This window comes from Gymnoscopelus microlampas, assembly GCF_963454915.1.
Source record: "Gymnoscopelus microlampas genome assembly, chromosome: 9".
Classification (NCBI taxonomy): domain Eukaryota; kingdom Metazoa; phylum Chordata; class Actinopteri; order Myctophiformes; family Myctophidae; genus Gymnoscopelus; species Gymnoscopelus microlampas.
The window spans coordinates 39,230,582-39,248,498 of NC_139946.1; the positions used below are offsets into that span (position 1 = coordinate 39,230,582).

The 17,917-nt window shown below is 43.4% G+C and overlaps 1 protein-coding gene across 5 annotated transcripts in view; it reads right to left on the minus strand.

Annotated features, from left to right (window-relative positions):
- Positions 1–948: 948 nt before the first annotated feature.
- The window catches only part of tle2a (TLE family member 2, transcriptional corepressor a), a 52,926-nt gene continuing 35,957 nt past the window's right edge, over positions 949–17,917 (minus strand). For 4 of the 5 annotated variants that reach the window (XM_084067589.1, XM_084067590.1, XM_084067588.1 and 1 more), the window contains 14 exons: positions 17,880–17,917; positions 15,522–15,538; positions 14,010–14,105; positions 13,540–13,584; positions 12,758–12,919; positions 11,860–11,986; positions 9,774–9,979; positions 8,081–8,163; positions 6,934–7,183; positions 5,620–5,867; positions 4,938–5,085; positions 3,001–3,151; positions 2,626–2,702; positions 949–2,181 (listed from right to left, as the gene is read on the minus strand). The exon at positions 17,880–17,917 is cut by the window's right edge and continues 185 nt beyond it. In XM_084067589.1, coding sequence (XP_083923715.1) covers positions 2,074–2,181; positions 2,626–2,702; positions 3,001–3,151; positions 4,938–5,085; positions 5,620–5,867; positions 6,934–7,183; positions 8,081–8,163; positions 9,774–9,979; positions 11,860–11,986; positions 12,758–12,919; positions 13,540–13,584; positions 14,010–14,105; positions 15,522–15,538; positions 17,880–17,917 — 1,756 coding nt within the window. In that variant the 3' untranslated portion in view covers positions 949–2,073. The remainder of the gene's footprint in view (positions 2,182–2,625; positions 2,703–3,000; positions 3,152–4,937; positions 5,086–5,619; positions 5,868–6,933; positions 7,184–8,080; positions 8,164–9,773; positions 9,980–11,859; positions 11,987–12,757; positions 12,920–13,539; positions 13,585–14,009; positions 14,106–15,521; positions 15,539–17,879) is intronic. The other variant, XM_084067587.1, reaches the window with a different exon arrangement.

Below are 17,917 nucleotides of genomic sequence, written 5' to 3' on the forward strand. Positions count from 1 at the left end.
TTCAATGGAAGCCAGCGACGTGAAAATGCAAAGCAACATCAGACGTTTGTAGCTGCAACAAAAGATACAAATTAAAGTTGAGCTGGGTTCAACTTCCCGATACAAAGATACACAACTACAACTGTAGCTCCGATGAAGCAGCGCTTGATGTTGCAACGACCGTGTTGAGCAACACAGATACAAAGCGACAAGTGACAAATATGCTGTGTATTTTTGTATCTTTGTATCTGCCCGTGTGAACGCAGCATTTGTCTTTCACTCTGTCCTCAATCACAGGTATTCCCAGCATCCTTTTCCTTGATTGGGGGGAAAGGTTAAGGTGCTGCTGAAGGTGGTTGTGCTCTGAAATTTCAAATCGATTAAACAGATACATTTGATGACAAGATGATATGAATATGGAACATGAGGGATAAAACTCAAATGCATTTGTATAGTCCTTAATCATGAGTGCAATCTAAAGGGTCTTTAGGCCCACACTTTAGAAACAAACCTGACCTTAGAGACTCAATCAGCAGAGCTCTTGCTTGCATGGATGAGCTTCCCACTGATTTCGAATCTAATTTTGATAAAAATGATGCGCAATACAGTCTTATTATTTGAGGCTCTCTCTCGTTTAATGCACCCATATACCAGTGGAACCGAGTCTCACAAACTGTTGCCTCCCACAATTTGCAAATGCTTCCGTCATACGGTCTGGAGCACGGAAGTGCTGAAAAGGATCCGGGGGTAAAGCGAATGTCCAGTCTCCACTCCGCTTCTGTCTATTTGTACTACTGTAAATCAAATGATTCAAAAGCATAATATAGCTTGCTGCTAGGCAGAAACAAAAATGTTTAAAATATATAAATACAAGGAACAAAAAGGCAAATAACTAATCCTAGATATGATTTAGTTTCACCTCCCCCCCTTGATTTACTCAACCAATTCAAGTCACAAAAGCCATCCTCATTTGCCTTTAGATAACTTTATTTACACGTCCATATATAGCAAGATCAAGATTCACGATGCAGTTGTGAAAATACCTGTCTGCCTATGTGCCCTAACAAATACAATAGAAAAACACACAATAATGAGTGTTAATGATGACAATAGTTGTAGTAGTATCCACTTCCCTGAAATTGGAGAGTACCTGTTATGAGCACTGAGTTAAGTCCTGTTTCATGTCCTGGGAGTGGTGTTGGTGGTGGTGGTGGTGGTGGTGTTGTTGTACTGTTCTGGGAGACGGGTTTCCCAAATCCATCTTGAAACCAAATTTAACCATTCTATCATAAGCAAGTGGCGCAAAGATGAACATCAGTCTCTGGACGCTTTTGAGAAACCCAACACGGTTCTGTTCAGCCTATAGAGTTCTGTATGTACCACAGATAATACAATCATGTTGCTGCAGAAACCTAATCGGGAGACAGGTCATTGGAATCTCACAGCACTCTTGTCCCGCCATCTGCCACACACCTGCTACCCCAAGAGACTCAGCAGTGGGAGCAGTTGTGCATTTGAAGACTGGACTGCGCTGAACCAAACTCGGCCCAAGTTGACACAGGTTGAGCCTTCACACAGCGCAAGAACATGCCGCCTTATCTTTCGTGTCCAGCCCTTCCTGAAGCACCCCCTCACCCATCTCTCTCCTTCCTTCTACCCACATAGTGTGGTCCAACAGCTCAAGAAGAATTCAAAGGCTAAAAAAATAAGTTTTTTTTTTCCTAATTCACTACAGAGGTTTTATTTTGTTAAAAAAAGGAGGAAAAAAAGGACAAAACAAAAACAAACTAAAAACAAAGTTCTTTGGAGGAATCCCACATTTGTGCAGCTATAGACTAACCAGCATTCTCAGAGCATTAAAAACAAAGTTCAACGTTGGGTTTTTCCAGAGATGTGACTTTGTGGCCCTTTGCTTCCGTCTGTCTTTCTGTCTCTCAATCCTTTCACAAATGTAAACAAAACAACAAAGTACGAGTAAGTGTCTTGTTTCCATGCCACCAACTCTCTGTACAGTCATTGGTGCAGGGGGCCCAGGGACCCCGCCCCCTGATTATTTTTCTTCTTTTTTTCCCCTCCAGCCAATAAGCATTCTTCTCAGTAGATGACTTCATAGACTGTGGCCTTCTTGTCCCCAGAGCCGGTGACAATGAACTGGTCGTCAGGAGAGATGTCACAGCTGAGGACCGACGAGGACTCCTTGGACTGCATTTCACAAAGAAGGGCAGCCATGTTAGTCATTAGCCAGGAACATTTGACAAATCATTGTTTGGTGCAAAAAAATATGAATGAACAATACACACAGGTCTGATAAAAACGGACTAATCTAGCTTTAGGACATGCCGAACATTGTCAATATAATTTAGCTTTTTTTTCCAGAGCTCACATGGCCAGCTGACATAACTGCAAGGGGTATGCCATGACATTTTTAATACAGTAAATATTGAGGCACTGACTTCAAAGGTTAATAAAAACAAAACAAAAAAAAGAATCCTGAACAACCAATTTCTGGTAATATGACATCTTACATGAGAGATATGTTTGTCATCGATCATTCAGTGGAGACAGACAGCAGCATGTGCATAAACTGGGATTCTCTGATACTGACAGACAAAATCCTGTTTAAATTCAGAGCTGGAAAACGCATACCTGGAATATGCTGGATCCATACGGTGTCCGCCATGCGTTGAGGAGGTTATCTTTGCCTGTGCTCACAAACCATTTACCTACAGGACAAACACACAAGATCAAATGATAATTCTCAGGGGAGGAGTGCATATGGGTTGACAGAGGAATAGCTACGTCGTAGAGCACAGGAAACGCAAAAAGGAAGGGATGACGCTTCACAGTGAAGAATGAGGAAAAAGCAGACATTTGTTCAACTTGTCTGTGATTAAATGGCCTCTGGGGGTATGATGCAACCAAACCATCAGTCTGGAGTGTGTGTGTGTGTGTGTGTGTGTGTGTGTGTGTGTGTGTGTGTGTGTGTGTGTGTGTGTGTGTGTGTGTGTGTGTGTTACTTACCACAGTAGGCGAACTTCAGGGAGAGCACACAGCTCTCATGGAGGTGCAGCTGGTACTTGTCAGGTTTGGAGACGTGAAGCACTTCCACATTACTGCTCTCCATGCCTACAGCGAGCCACTCACCTGTCGGACAGTAGCCCAAAGAGAAGATCTGCACACAGGGAGGATGGATGGAGGGAGGGAGGGAGGGAGATGGTGGGATTGAGGGAGAGAGGGAGGGAGAAGGAGGAGAGAGAGAGAGGGGCAAGGAGTAATGGAAGAAGTGAAGGAGCGAGGATGGAAGAAGGGCGAGACAGGAGGACACAAGTGGGGAGAAAGAGATTTAATTTTTAGCAAGGATTTGGGCTGGCAAATAAATAATTGAGCTTCGACTAATCGTCGACTTTTGGGGGAAAATGCGCATTGTAAAAATACATACCAATTAGTAAGCGTGGCTACCACTTATGAATGTGTAATGCGGAAGTTAAACACTTCTGCATGACTGTGACATCACTGACAGATCCTTTTTTATTTTTTTGAGTTTTGAATTTTCAAATGGACACAATGAGAAAGGTCCTACTCGGTCTAGGACTTGCAGTTTATTACAAAATGATGTTTCGGCCCTTAGATCATCAGGACAAACCTGTTAAGTGTGCAGAACCTTTCTCATTGTGTGCATTTGGACCTTCCTTTTGTCCTACGCACCTGTCGTCAAACTTTTAGGTGTGCATCAGCCTTTTTTCAATTTTGAGTTCTGAATTTTTAAATCACATAACACTCATGGCAACACAAATACTGCAAATCCTCCCCACCCACCCTTAGACCCCATCCACACACATAACGTGTGGATAAAGGACACACATAAAGGACAATAAAAACAATAAAACAACAATAAAAACAAACCATAACAAAACAATCCCAAATATATAAAACAAAAAAACAAATACAAGAAAAAGAAAGACATAAATATATTGACACTTAGTAGTTCCAAGAAATACTGGAGCTGTACCGGAATAACTATACCGACCTGTAACATCCTGTAATCATCGATACAGGTAAGGACAACGTTAACACATAATCCAAATAAGGCTAGCAAATCCTCAATACGGTGTCAAGCCTATTTCTCAGAAGATAAGTAATCTTCTTACCAGTAATACGGGAGGGGGAGTCAGACTACCACATGATCCTTTGTATCTTTATTTTAGTCTTGAGCTGATGCCCATGATGCTGAAACACTGGCGGGTTCGTACTGCTCCGGTAGGATATACGAGTCATTATTTCATGTCTGAACACATTCAAGTAGAAGTATTAGAGGTTTTAACTCAGGTAAAAAAAATAATGGGTCACTCTGCATAGTTTATAGTTGATCAACTATCTTAAGTCAGTTAAACTCTGAGACATAAGATAAATATTAGCTCATGTTAACCTTATTTTAAAGCTTGTTCTTGACAATCACCCGTTAGTGCCGTGTTGTGTATATAACGGTACTGACCAGTTCTAACCTTGCATGCCTATTATGTGAACCATTTTCTATGAAAAATATAATAATATCAATAATTGAATATAATCGGTCTGTTTGAGGTTTTTTTACGTGATTTTGTGGGCTTTTTCAGAACCTTTATCTGATAGGTATTCAGTGTAGAGAGGAAACACAGAGAGAGTAGGAGAGTGACAAGCAGCAAATGGTCCGGCTGGCTGAGAATCAAACTGGGGACTCGCTGTCAGGCATTAGAGTCCATGTGGTATGTGTCCTAACCATTCGGCTATCGGGTCGCCCCGATAGCCGAATGTAATTTCTGAGCTCATTTGACGGCACTAGTAAGGATCAGAGCTCATCTGATAACGGAAGCTATAAAATGGCATTCAGCAGACTGTCAGCTTTCTCATGCCGGCTAGTCTAGTCTGTAAAACCTGTGTGTGTGTGTGTGTGTGTGTGTGCCGTGTGCGCGTGCATGCACCTGCGAAGTGAAGTCGTGTTGTTGGAGCTGTCTTCCCTCTCGGAGGTCCCAGCAGCGCACTGTGTTGTCCAGGCCTCCTGTCCACAGCTTGGTGCCATCGTTGGAGATGTCAATGCAGCTGGCCCCGTCTGTGTGGCCCTGGAACTGCCTGCATGGACGAGACACAATGGCAACACACTGAAAAACAACGGCACTTCTCTCTGCATAATGGATCTTCTGCTCTCATCCCTCATGATCTGACTAGAATATCATCATGGAGGGTCGACAGCCTTTTCTCTTTTTATCTTCTGCAGACTATTACGTCCTACGTCCTGCAAAATCTCAGGAGAAAACATCCGTGGGCTCCTATTGCTTCACCGATCTGTGCGCCCGCCCCCCGCCGCCCCTGACGTCGCAACATTTGGAGCGACGCCCACTGCACTCTGGTTGGTTGGGGAAATGAAAGGTTGACTCCCACTTCCTATGCCAAAAAGTTCAACAGCTTGGTCCAGGCTTTCATTTTGAGCAAAACGCGAAGGAAAATAAAAGCCTGGAGATCGAAGCTAGGTTGTGAAGGTCCCAGACTACTATGTTTCCTCCCTCCTCTCCTTGTCTCCTCTCTCCTAACCTGACTTGGGTCTGGTTGTGAAGGTCCCAGACTACTATGTTTCCTCCCTCCCCTCCTTGTCTCCTCTCCCCTTACCTGACTAGGGTCTGGTTGTGAAGGTCCCACACCACGATGTTTCCGTCGCTGCAGCAGGAGAAGCAGACCTTGTTGTCGGGGGAGATGGCCAGAGCGTAGCAGGCGGGGGCCGACGACGTCAGCTCCGCCTTGATGCGGGGAGTGGGCGTGGCCAGGTCCCAGATTGACAGCGTGCTGGCCTCCCCGCCCACGATCAAGGTCCGCCCGTCAGGGAGTAGCTTGCAGGAACGGATGTAGTTATCCCTGTTCTGATGTGACAAGATAAAAAAAAGAGGCGGTTTATTTATATATGCATATGCAAATGAGCTACGACACCAAGGGATAACTCATCTATAAAGTCTTCAACTTAAGCTGCATCAGCAGTATCATGGTGAGATAAGTTCCTGGTAGATTTAGCTTAAGGACAACAACATGAGGGTAATTCATCATATTCTCTGTGTGTGTGTGTGTGTGTGTGTGTGTGTGTGTGTGTGTGTGTGTGTGTGTGTGTGTGTGTGTGTGTGTGTGTGTGTGTGTGTGTGTGTGTGTGTGTGTGTGTGTGTGTGTCTTCATTAGAATCACTTATAATCGGCAAGCACAATACATAATGTACAGGAATTTGTCTTGGTGACACCAGTGCAGAGGCAGTACTTTCATTCTCACAATACATGCTGACACAATCACAGCTCAAGGACAGCAGCACCTCATATAATATAGAATGCAAAGGGAGGGCTCAGTAGAGTTCTCTTTCATGTCAAGGACCCCCAAATTGATACATATATTAGACCAAGGACCCCAATTTGGAAAGATAATATCTTATTGGGGTCCTTGGCATATTATGCCAAGGACCCCAATAAGAGAAGACTGTTACGACGTGGTTCTATAGCAGTGATTCTCAACCTTTTTAAATTTCAAGGACCCTGTGCTACTGTGTTTTTGTGGTATGATGTTTTTGCTGTATGACCTGTTGTGAAGTGCACAGAGACCCCTTGGGGTGATGTTGCACTACAAATAAAAATAAACTGAAACTGACCCTCAGTTTGATAGGCATTAGGCCACTGACCTCATTTGATACCTTTTCTCTGGGACCCCAATCTACACTGTAAAATTGTGTGTGTTTATTTAACTTGGAGAGGGTACAAATGGAACCGCAAGGGTCCATTTGGTTCCATGTGTACACTCTGAGTTACAGATCCATAAGGGTCAAGCTGAGAACCACCTGGAACCCCCCTCAAAGACCCTTGGGGGTCCCCGGACCCCACTTTGAGAACGTTTGAGTTCATGCTCGACATGCTTAGGTTTCTTAATTGTTCCCCGGCGTCCTGCGTTTCTTACCAGACAGTCCAGCTGTGCCATGGGGCTCTTGCTGCCCGGCTGGCTGATGTCCCACACCTTCACACAGCCCTTTCCTCCGGTGTAGACGTGGCGCGTAGACGTGCTGATGGTGACGGCACACACCACCTCTCCGTGGCTCAGCGTGTGGATCTGCCGGGCGTGCCGTGGGATGCCCGGGCCCAGCAGGGCGTCGGGAGGGAAGGGCACCGGCTGCATCTGCCCGTCCGCGCTCACATGGAACGAGTAGGCGCTGGAGACGAGACGGGCACAAGAACAAAAAGAGACGGAAGAAAGATTAAGACATGCTTCAGTTAAACACAGAAGCAAAAACAACCGTTCAAACACAAAGATAAACCTAGATCTTCTAAATGCTTGACATTTTTAAGTTCACACATTTACATCTGTAAATGGGTGTTCACACAGGCGCAAAGGTGTTTGTTCAAGTGGTGTGATTACCTACGTCAATGAAAAGGCGCGTCTTGGCGTGACATTGCATCGAGTGGCATGAATGGGGCAAACCAGACAACTGAGGTGATGTTCGCATTCAGGAGCTAATCTTTGGCACCGTTCGCCCAATTGCAGCGAAACCGTGCACGCATACTCTTTTTATGTTATAGCCTGTTATAGCGCCACCAGGAGGCTGATTTTTGCAAAACACATTTTTTATATTACTCCTACAGATTTTGTCCAAACATTACGCAAATCATGTGATCAAGACGGATCCATCCGATTTTTCATATTCCATCCTGATTGGCTAAGATTGCCTTCCAAGGTTTGTCTGTTTTGAACAGAATACCTCAAATCATGAACGCAGCATGCAATTTCTGTGAAATTTTGCACGCACATTCCCACTAGGCAGAGGAATGTGCTAGGCAAATCGGTGCATATTATTGAATATTATTAAAATGCTAAGTGCTTAGCATTAGGATTAAAAACTAGCATTGAGGCTAGTTCATTAGCATTTTTAATGAACTTATTTATTTTTCATTCAGCCATTTTTCATCGTTATGACACCCAACAGTTTCTGGGTGCCGTAAAAATGAACGAAAACAAAACCAGAATATATAAAAGGCTAGTAGACTTAAGTAAGGTAGAAAGATGATATTATGATATTTGTGTAGAATAGAAAGGTTCAAAGGAGACTCACGGTTTTCCTGAGGCAGCGGCTGACTGCAGGCTGGCAGGCAGCCCAGGGACCCTCATATGGGGGTGGGGGGACTCATAGCCCACCTGGAAGGAGACCAAGATACATTAACTCTGGAGAACAGTTGACAGGAGAACCCAGGTCATGCAGTAACATAACTCACCTTCAGAACGAAGGAAGAGGACAGGAGTGGCAAGAGGAGAAGAGTAAGGCAGAGCATTATAGGGGACAAGAGTACTATAGAGCAGAAGCTTGAAACAGGGCTCGAAATTAACTTTTTCTTGGCAACAGTATTGCTCCCAAATCAAAAAGTGGCGAGCATCAGCAAAAATGTAGGAGCACCCACCAAAATGTAAGGAACACCAACGATGTATGTAATTTACATGTATTAAACATTTTTAATATAAAAACGACAATATAACAGTACGGTTTACAAGTAACATAAAATGATTAACGTAGCTCTAAAAATACATGGTATGCCACCACTAGGGCTTTATGCAATTTACTGGGAACGAGATCTAAATATGGTCTCCTGGCTCTCTGTCCCTCTTCCATTCAGCTCTTCACTGAGGCATCAAATGTCTCCAGATGAGGACCCTCTACACAAATTTGTGTCACATCTTCCAATGTGTTATCTGTTCACTTTAATAGCCTGTTAATGTATAAAAGTTATACATTAACTGCAAAAAATAGTACTGCCATAATTTAACACAATGAAGCATAGAATAAAGGGTGTGCTTCTGTGCAAACTTAACGTGAAGAACATGCCTCTGTAGAAGCATTATGAGAAGAGAGGATGAAAACATCAGGCTGTCAGTACAGTGGTGTAGTGGAAGGTGTATTTTGGCCATTGCGCACACTGATTATTAATTAATGAGGTTGAGTGTTGTGATAAATATAAATATATTTTTTCAAAATGCTTCATATTTATTCACATTTGAACCGGTTTCAATACTCATTGGCACACTATCAATACAAGCTGTGCATTCTCCTAGACTCTTTTCTCGTCTCTGCCTAGCGACACACACACAGCCCCGCCTCTCATTACGATCTTTCTCTCCGCAATCGACTAATCTCGTTTCTCAACTTGAAAAGTGTATTTTCTGACACATGGTGCGATCGCAAAGAAAGCACTGAAAACGTTGCACTCAGCGACATCTCCACTCAGTCGTGCCAAAGAGCAAACCATCTCCATGCTACCAGAGCACCAGGGCTACTGTCCGTTCACAAGGTACGTTTGTTTTTCTGGATGGCAGGGCAGGAGGAGCGCTCCATTCAACTTCTACAACGTTTTTAATTATTTTTTATATATAAATATATACAGTGGTTCTCAATCTTTTCAGGCCATGAGCCCCCAAAATAATCATATTTGAACTGGGGGACCCCCCACCCTGATAAGCACTTGTAGGAATGTAGGAGTTGAAGCATTCAATATAGTTTGACTTGATTCCACAGATAAATATAAATAGCCGATCTACAAGCTCACAACGCCTGTGAGCTCGTAGATCGGCTTTTCTCAAACATTCTGCCTCTTTCTTATATTATTTGACAATTTGGCCAATGTTTGACCACTTGTCGTGTGGGGACCCCGACCCACAGGTTGAGAACCACTGTGGTAGACCACAGGTCACACCAATCTGCAGAAAATGTCATTTTCTGAAGAGGGCAGAGACACAAAGACAGCCATCTATCTCACCACAGGTGATCGTCCATAGCCCGCGGCGGCCGCAGCGGCGGCGGCAGCGGCAGCAGCTGCAGACCCATTCATCTGAGGTGAGACCAGGTGCAGACCGGCGGCGTAGCCTGCCGCCCCCGCCAGGTCGCCGTTCACTCCTGGAGGCAGGCCGAAGGCCCCTGGAGGGTAGGCACCCTGGACCGCCAGGGGGTTCCTCAAACCCAGAGCTGGAGCGAGAACATAAAGGAGGGAGAGACGGGAGACGTGGAGGGGACAGGAGATTCATCAGAGGAGGAGTAGAGGGGGGGGGGGGGGGGGGGGGGGAATAGAACAGAGAACAGACTATTGGTTATGGCAGTGGTTTTCAACATTTTTGTGCCCATGACACACCAAAGGGCAAGTCAAAATCTCAAGCCACAAAATTGTCTCTATAAATGTGTTGTCACTCTATTAACATTTATTACAGCGTGGCTCTGCAAAAATGAAAGCAGTCTATGGCAGGGTGTGTGTGTGTGTGTGTGTGTGTGTGTGTGTGTGTGTGTGTGTGTGTGTGTGTGTGTGTGTGTGTGTGTGTGTGTGTGTGTGTGTGTGTGTGTGTCTGACTGCCCAGAGCTAATCTCACAGACCACTGGCTATATCAGTGCCAAACTTTGTATGCACACTGCCAGCAGGCAGTATTTAACTTGATGATCACGCTGAAACTTTCCTTTTATTTACTAATGCCAAATAAAGTTTAACCACTTCAACCAAGTTTATCAACCACAGCCCTATTTCACAAATCTCCAATCAAAGCAAATATAGACACTGAGGAATTCACCAAGTGTAAAAAATAAAATGGACTCGTATGGACCTGTAGGGTCTACTTTCACCCTCTGAGAATGAAATGAACACTGAGGAGTTTGACGTGTAGGATTACACTGTGGTACTGACTGCACCTTGAGATAATTTATATGAGGTGGCCGTGAGCTAACCCGGAAACCTGACGAATCTGCCAGAGCGAAATCATTTGCTCCTGTGTTTTAGTCTGGTCATGCCAGGCTAGCTGGTTCAATTTCCCCTCTCGCTCTCTCTCTCTCTCTCTCTCTCTAGAATTTAACTAATGCACAGTTTAGCCTTTGCCTTAGAAAATGGCAGAATAAGCCTGAATATTATTAATATTATAGTTGAGTTCCTCTGCAGAGCCTTTCAGTCTCTGAGGCATCCATGACTGACGGCCTGTGAATAAGACGGCAGGCAGCCACACAACCGAGATGCTGCTACAGTCACTGGGGCAGTCTACAGCACTAGACTGCTACTGACCCCTGCTGGCCACAACACCTCTCTGCACCCAAAAATATGTATAGAGACGCATATCTGTGTTTGTGTGTCTTTTATGTGTGTGTCTCTAAGAGAAAAAAAAGTGTGTATATATATATATATATATATATATATATATATATATATATATATATATATATGAGAGAGAGAGCGAGAGAGACACACACACGAAGTGAGAAACAGACAGACAGAGAGAGCGAGAGAGAAGACAGAGAGAGATGGGTTGAGACAGCATCAGAGGGATAGTGCTGGATAGAGACAGGGTGATGCATCACAATAGATTGGTCCTCATTACGAACCAGCTCACAGTCACAGCCTGTTACCTCTCCTAATCTTTCCGTTTATAAAAATCGACAAACATTTTCACCCACAGCTGTTTGTGGCTCAAAGCAGGCTGTGGCTCCAGCCTTCCAACTGGTTCTGCCCACGACACAGGTGGGTGCTGCACACAGATAGCATCACTCAATGTAGCAGAGTGATTCTCCATTAAAGAAATTAAATAATAAGTCTTCATGTGGCTTAATGTTCCAGAGTGCTCCCCATTGTGCGTACGCAGTGAGTGTGTGTGTGTGCGTGTGCGTGTGCGCGTGTGTGTGTGTGTGTGTGTGTGTGTGTGTGTGTGTGTGTGTGTGTGTGTGTGTGCGTGTGCGTGTGTGTATCTATGTCAATGTCCCTGAGCGTGGCTGGCTGAATACATTTATCCATTTGTCCATCTCATCTTTTGGCATTTGAAAAAGAGACAAGGCAAAGAAAACGTATAGAAGGTAACTCTCCACGGGCGGGGCCGTACCCAGAGGGTCCACAGCAGACTTGCCAGGGACAGGGCGGAACTGTGGGGGGCCGCTGGGTCCTGGGGCGTTAGAGTCCTGAGACATGGGCGTGCCTGGCTTCATACCTGGGGTACTGGACTTCTCCCTCTGGGAAAGATGGGGCAGGGAAAAGAAAGAAGGGAAGGTTACAAATAACAATAAAGCATATAACATGAAAGGGAACAAAACAAAATTACAATTAGGGAAAGAAAAAAGGACAAAGGAAGCACAAATAAAAACAGGAAACTCAGTGTGTTTGGTGATGTGCGAGTCTGAAGTCAGCAGAGTACATCACGTATATTTGGTGTGTGAGAAATGACTGTATGTGTGCGTATTGACCCTATTCACACGGCAGCCATTTTGCTTTTACTTCATACTTGCGGGGGTGGGAACCCCCCCCCCCCCCATGAGAATGAAGTAAAAGCAAAATGGCTGCGAAATGTACAGTCTACTGCACTAATGTGTCATTTTTGCTGCGCACGTCTGCGACTGTGTCATGTGGGTCGAGTGAAATACAGGAATAGTTTATAATCAGACACGTGTATCTTATGTGTGGGCTGCGTTTGCATATCGCCAGTTACTTTTCAGGAAATGGAAAAAAGAACCTGTGTTCGAATGGATCCAATTATGTTATTATTTAGCCACAAGCTCTTGTTAATACTTTTCATTGGTTAAATATGTATAAAAACCCACAAACGTAACAACTTTCGCCATCAATATCTTTACAAAATAGCGAAAATAGCAGCTATTTCCAATACTTTTGTGTGTCATTCTTATACGACAAAGTAGGGCATTCATTTACGAAAGAAAACCTAAAAAAGTTGAAATCTGGAGACACGCGTTTTTTGCCCGACAGCAACGATATACGTGTGTGTATACCTGTGGGGGGTCCTTCCCACGGGATGGGGAGGGTGCACTGCTGGAGGATGCCAGAGAGGTGGGGCTGGCTTGGGGGGGGGCTTCCTTCCGGGTGGGAGGCATCTTGTCCAGCCCGTTCTCTCTGGACGAGTAGGACTGCACGCTGCGTGGGGACGATGGGTCCTGTGTTTTTATAAAGGGATAAACAAAAAGAAAGACGTTTATTCTTCTTGCTGCATGAGCAGAGAAATGTCTGACAATGGCACCTTGTAAAAACCAATGACAAAGTAAACAACTGTTTGTCTTTTTTATTGTTATGGTCTGTAAATGTGAATGTTCACACAAGCCGCTTGGGTGTTTTTAAAGTTAAGACACCAGTGCACAAATCGATTCAGCGGTTGTCACTTTCCACTTGTGTTTGCCTTTGTCTAAACAAATTAATTAAACTAATGGATCTACAAACAGTCGCACATAAAAACACAAAGGCATTTGTAAACAGTTTAATAAAAGCGCAGATGTTTTTTAATACATTATAATAAGAGTGCGTCAGTGTGCATGCATTTATCAGTCTGTGTGTGTGTGTGTGTGTGTATGTGTATGTGTATGTGTATGTGTGTGTGTGTGTGTGTGTGTGTGTGTGTGTGTGTGTGTGTGTGTGTGTGTGTGTGTGTGTGTGTGTGTGTGTCTCAGGGGAGGGTAGTGGGCTGTATTATTATTCAGGTGGTCCTGCTGTGTGTTTGTATGTTCTATGCAGATGAAGGCTGTGAATTGAGGCAGTCACAGGCTAGCGGCTGACTACCAACCTCATCCACCACCAAATTATCATCACTCTTATCCGCATCGCTGCCCTGGGAAGACAAATACAGGGAGATAGGCATTAGGGTTACAGCAACTCCTTTAAGTTGTTTACAGATTACATGTGGAATAGTTCACACAACATGCACACCTAAACAAACATTCAAACAAAGACATTTGGGTTGCCATCATAAAAATAAATCAAAAAACTGATTACGAATTATTATAAGTGAAAAGCAATGTTGCAATATTCTAACAGGGTTAACCACTTGAGCTAAACCTAAATTACAAAAAAAAATAACATTTTCTTTTTTAAATAGCCGACCTGGTACTGTAGACGTGCCATTTGCAAAAAAACGTATCAAATTGGATTTGGAAATGTGTGAAAGATTTTGCAGAAGATATGCCGAAAATGGGGAAGTCAGGGTTAAATGTGTTAACTGCATGAGCACTTGTACTGAAACATGAAGCTCCTCACATAGTCTGTCATGAACTCCTTCTCGTCGGCTTTCCTCTTCTTGCCATTGCTGAGGTAGTCTGTCGGGCGCCCCTTATCCCCATTGGACAGAGAACTCTGAAAGGGAGAGGTAAAAGATGGAGTAGAAACAGAGGACAGAGGGAGGCGGAGGGGGAAAAGTAGAGGGGAGAGAGGTGAGACGAGATGAGGAGGAGGAGGAGATTTGGTGGAAAGGAAATAAAAAGTAAATTGAGTGGAGAGAGAGCGAGCAGAGATGAAGAGGAAGGGATAGAAAGGGAGAGGGGTGGCGGCGGAGGAAGGGGAGTTGAGGGCAGGGAGAGGAAAAGAGGGTGATAATGAGGTGAGAGGGACTGCATAAATCATGTCAGACTCATAAGCAGTGGAGATGAATGTGAAAGAATATCAGCCTCCATCGATTGGTCGACTCACTGTAGGAGTGAGGGGAAGATGGGAGCCGCCTTTAATACAGTCCAAAAAAACACGGGGTGGTTCCACTATGCTATTCTTGGAATCAAACTTCACACGCGAGTATTACATTTTGATGTATTTTCATTTTTTTTAAAGGTTAATTTTAGGTTTTTGTTTGGAGTCATGTTTGAGCCCTTGGTTAGGTTTGGCAAACTATATTGTGGTATTATCCTGTTATTCAACTTCACTATGTACTTGGGAATGTTTGAACTGAATCAAAGCTTGTCCTTTTGCCTCGTACATTATGTGGTGCTATAGTTTGTATTGCAGCAGTTTGTCTTTATCTCAACATCACAGGCATTAAGCGGATTCTCTGATCCAGAGCAACTTGTAAGGATTGAAAAGGCAAGGATTCAAAGCGGAAGCATTTTTCTACTTTTTTGACAATTTGGTATAAATACACTAATGTCTATGAAACACCTATGACATTTCTTTCAACAAAAGATTGTTCGGTTTCACCAAATCCTACCTCTAATGTAAAAAGGCTGTTGGGGCGTCATATTAGCATTACATTACAGATGAATAACTTATCTTTAGGGAGACACGGCAAACATTTTTGGGCTGTCTGACAGCCAACAGCAGCACACTTCCAATGACCAGATTGACTTGTCATTTCACTTCAGTTGTAGTCCAAACCGTGGCTGTAGCTAGCTAAACTAGAAATGCAGTCTACCTGATGCAGATTGTTTAAATGTGTTCCTCACAAGGGGGGAAATTCCGTAAGGCTTGTTGAAACATGTCGTCACATAAAATTCTGGTGATACGAGGAGTCCAGGTTAATTCTAATTACAACACTTAATAACCTCTGACAGCAAAATCCACCCCAAGACCAGACAAATCTTATCCATAATACTGCCCCCTTTTAATGCCTTTCTCAAGAACAGCTTGAAAGGGCTATGCTATGGGGTTAATCACAAAGCTCTGTAACCATTAGGCTGTCATTCCACCGAGTCCATCCACTTGATACACTGAAAAGCTCCGAAACTAAACATGGAAAGATCTGACCAATGGAAAATGTGATGGGGTGTACTTTGCCTTACTCACCGGCCCAGCTTCACGATCTGTGTCCATTCCAGGCAGCAGCATCCCAAGTCCCCAAAAGAGAGAACACATATACAAACGCACATAACATTATCTCCCATCACTTCACATCACTCTGCGGCTAATGACTCAGTGGAAAATATCTCTGAGGCATGCCATTATCAGTATCGATACAGTATCGTGCCCAAATGTCCAAGCCAAGCTAAGCATTAGTTTGTATCAAGCCCAGACCAAGGCAATTTTCTTTATCTAAAGCCTTCCATCTCAAACAGTTCAATATATATGTAGCTCTCCCCGGTCCCTTAACCCTGTAAGACCGGGAACGCATACTGTGTAATTTTTTTGATTTCTTTGGTCTATTCAAAAAATACCAGATCTACAAGCTCATAGCGCGGCACCGAGTGCCGCACTATGAGCTTGTAGATCTGCTATTTTTGAAAAATCGTGAAAATGTGTGCAAATCGTTGAATATCTATCTTTCCATAGCAAACATGTTTTACTCTGCTACAACTTCTGGGGGGGGCCGGGGGGTAGCTGGAACAAAATATTTTGAGATGGGGGTCCGCGGCCAAAATTCATATAATTTTGGGGGTCCTTGACATGAAAACGTTTTTTCTTCAAAAAACTGTTAGGATTTAGAAGACATTTGTAGAATCCCCAGAAGCAAAGATTTGAGTTACAAATGTTTGCTTTGAAAAATATATATATATATATATATATATATATATATATATATATATATATATATATATTCAAAGATTTGCTAAAGTTTTTCAAAAATAGCAGATCTACAAGCTCATAGCGAGGCACCGAGCTATGAGCTTGTACATCTGCTATTTTTGAATATCCCAAAGAAACCTAAAAAAATTACACCGATTCTTTCCCGGTCTAAATGGGTTAAAGGGGGCCTATTATGCTCATTTCCAGTCATTATATTTTTTATTCTGGGACTCCAGTACAGTAGCGTTGCATGATTCACAGTTCAACAAACTCCTTATTTATCTTGCTCTGGCTCTTTATGCAGCCTCTCATTCCAGTCTGTCTGAAACAAGCCATATTAGATCCCGTCTCTTTAACGTCGCCCTCCTTAAAAGCACACTTTATTCTGATTTGCCAATTTCCCTTTTAGATGGATGAGAACCGTGTAGAGGCAACGTTAGCAGAACAGATGACCATATTAAAGTAGAAAAAACCCAGCTGGAAACCTAGCATTCAGAGCAGTCAGAATTTTTGAGCAGTCTGATTTTTTTGCCTTTTGTTTACAGGCATGATATAATAATTGGCGCACCTCATGATTTGACACTTTTAATATGAACATCCTTCATTGTAACATTATATAAGACAGAAAATAAGGAAAAGCATAATATGGTCCCCTTTAACTCACATATGATGTTATGTAATTAGTTTTGCTTAAGAAAGAAAGAATGCCATTGGTTCTGGAATTAGACCTGACTTGGGTCATATAGCATTTGTAAAAATAAAAGTTAGTGCTTTTCAAATCTGCTCTTAGAACCAGAGCTGGGATTAGTTGTAAAACAACGAGAAGAAGAATGTTTAATGAAATTTCTTTTAATACTTTTTCTGTGATTGTCAGAATTTACCCTCATGTGTTAAGCCCCACCCATCAGGGGATTCAGTTAAAAACAAAATGCTACAAACTAGTTTCAGTGATTCAATGTTTGACGAGGGCCTAATTTAGGCCACTGCTCCCGTTTTTCCATTCCTGATGAAATGGAGCACTCTCCAAGTCACCATCACCTAGGATGATGAAATCATCTTTATCGCTTATCATTGGTCCCCCCATCGAATCGAGGGGTCTTACTCCAGTCCACCCAGTCCATTCACTGTTGTCAAATTACACACATGCACTTTCAATACATCTACATGTTAAACTGTTCTTGAAGCACTGTATGCAGGATGCATTGATGAGGTCTGATGACAGATAATCCAGTGTCATGTTCACTGTATAGTCTTAGTTCTTGGTGTTTCTTAACAGGATGTGATATTGTTTGTCCTGTTGTGTTTTGCATGGATTTCTAAACAGTTGTCTTTTGGTACTTTGTGTTAAATAGCAGGACAGTAGTAGTTGTGCTGGTCACAGGATCCCACCCTAAGGCCTTGGGCTGTTCGAGATGTAGAGGAGAGCAATCCTCCAGGTGTCTGAATGACTGAACCATTTTCTTGTTTTGTTTTTCGTTACTTTTCAACACAACAGGTGTCAACAACATGTCGCATTAATGTCAAAGATGGAGGTCAACGTAATGTACGTGTGTCCATAACTAGACAGATGTGTTGAAAATGACACATCCTGTTTTCAACAATGATGTTCCCCTGCCCAGTCCCTGTTTTCCAGACCTATACCTCTGTGGTGCGCTTCGGCGGCTGCCGCCGCGACCGCG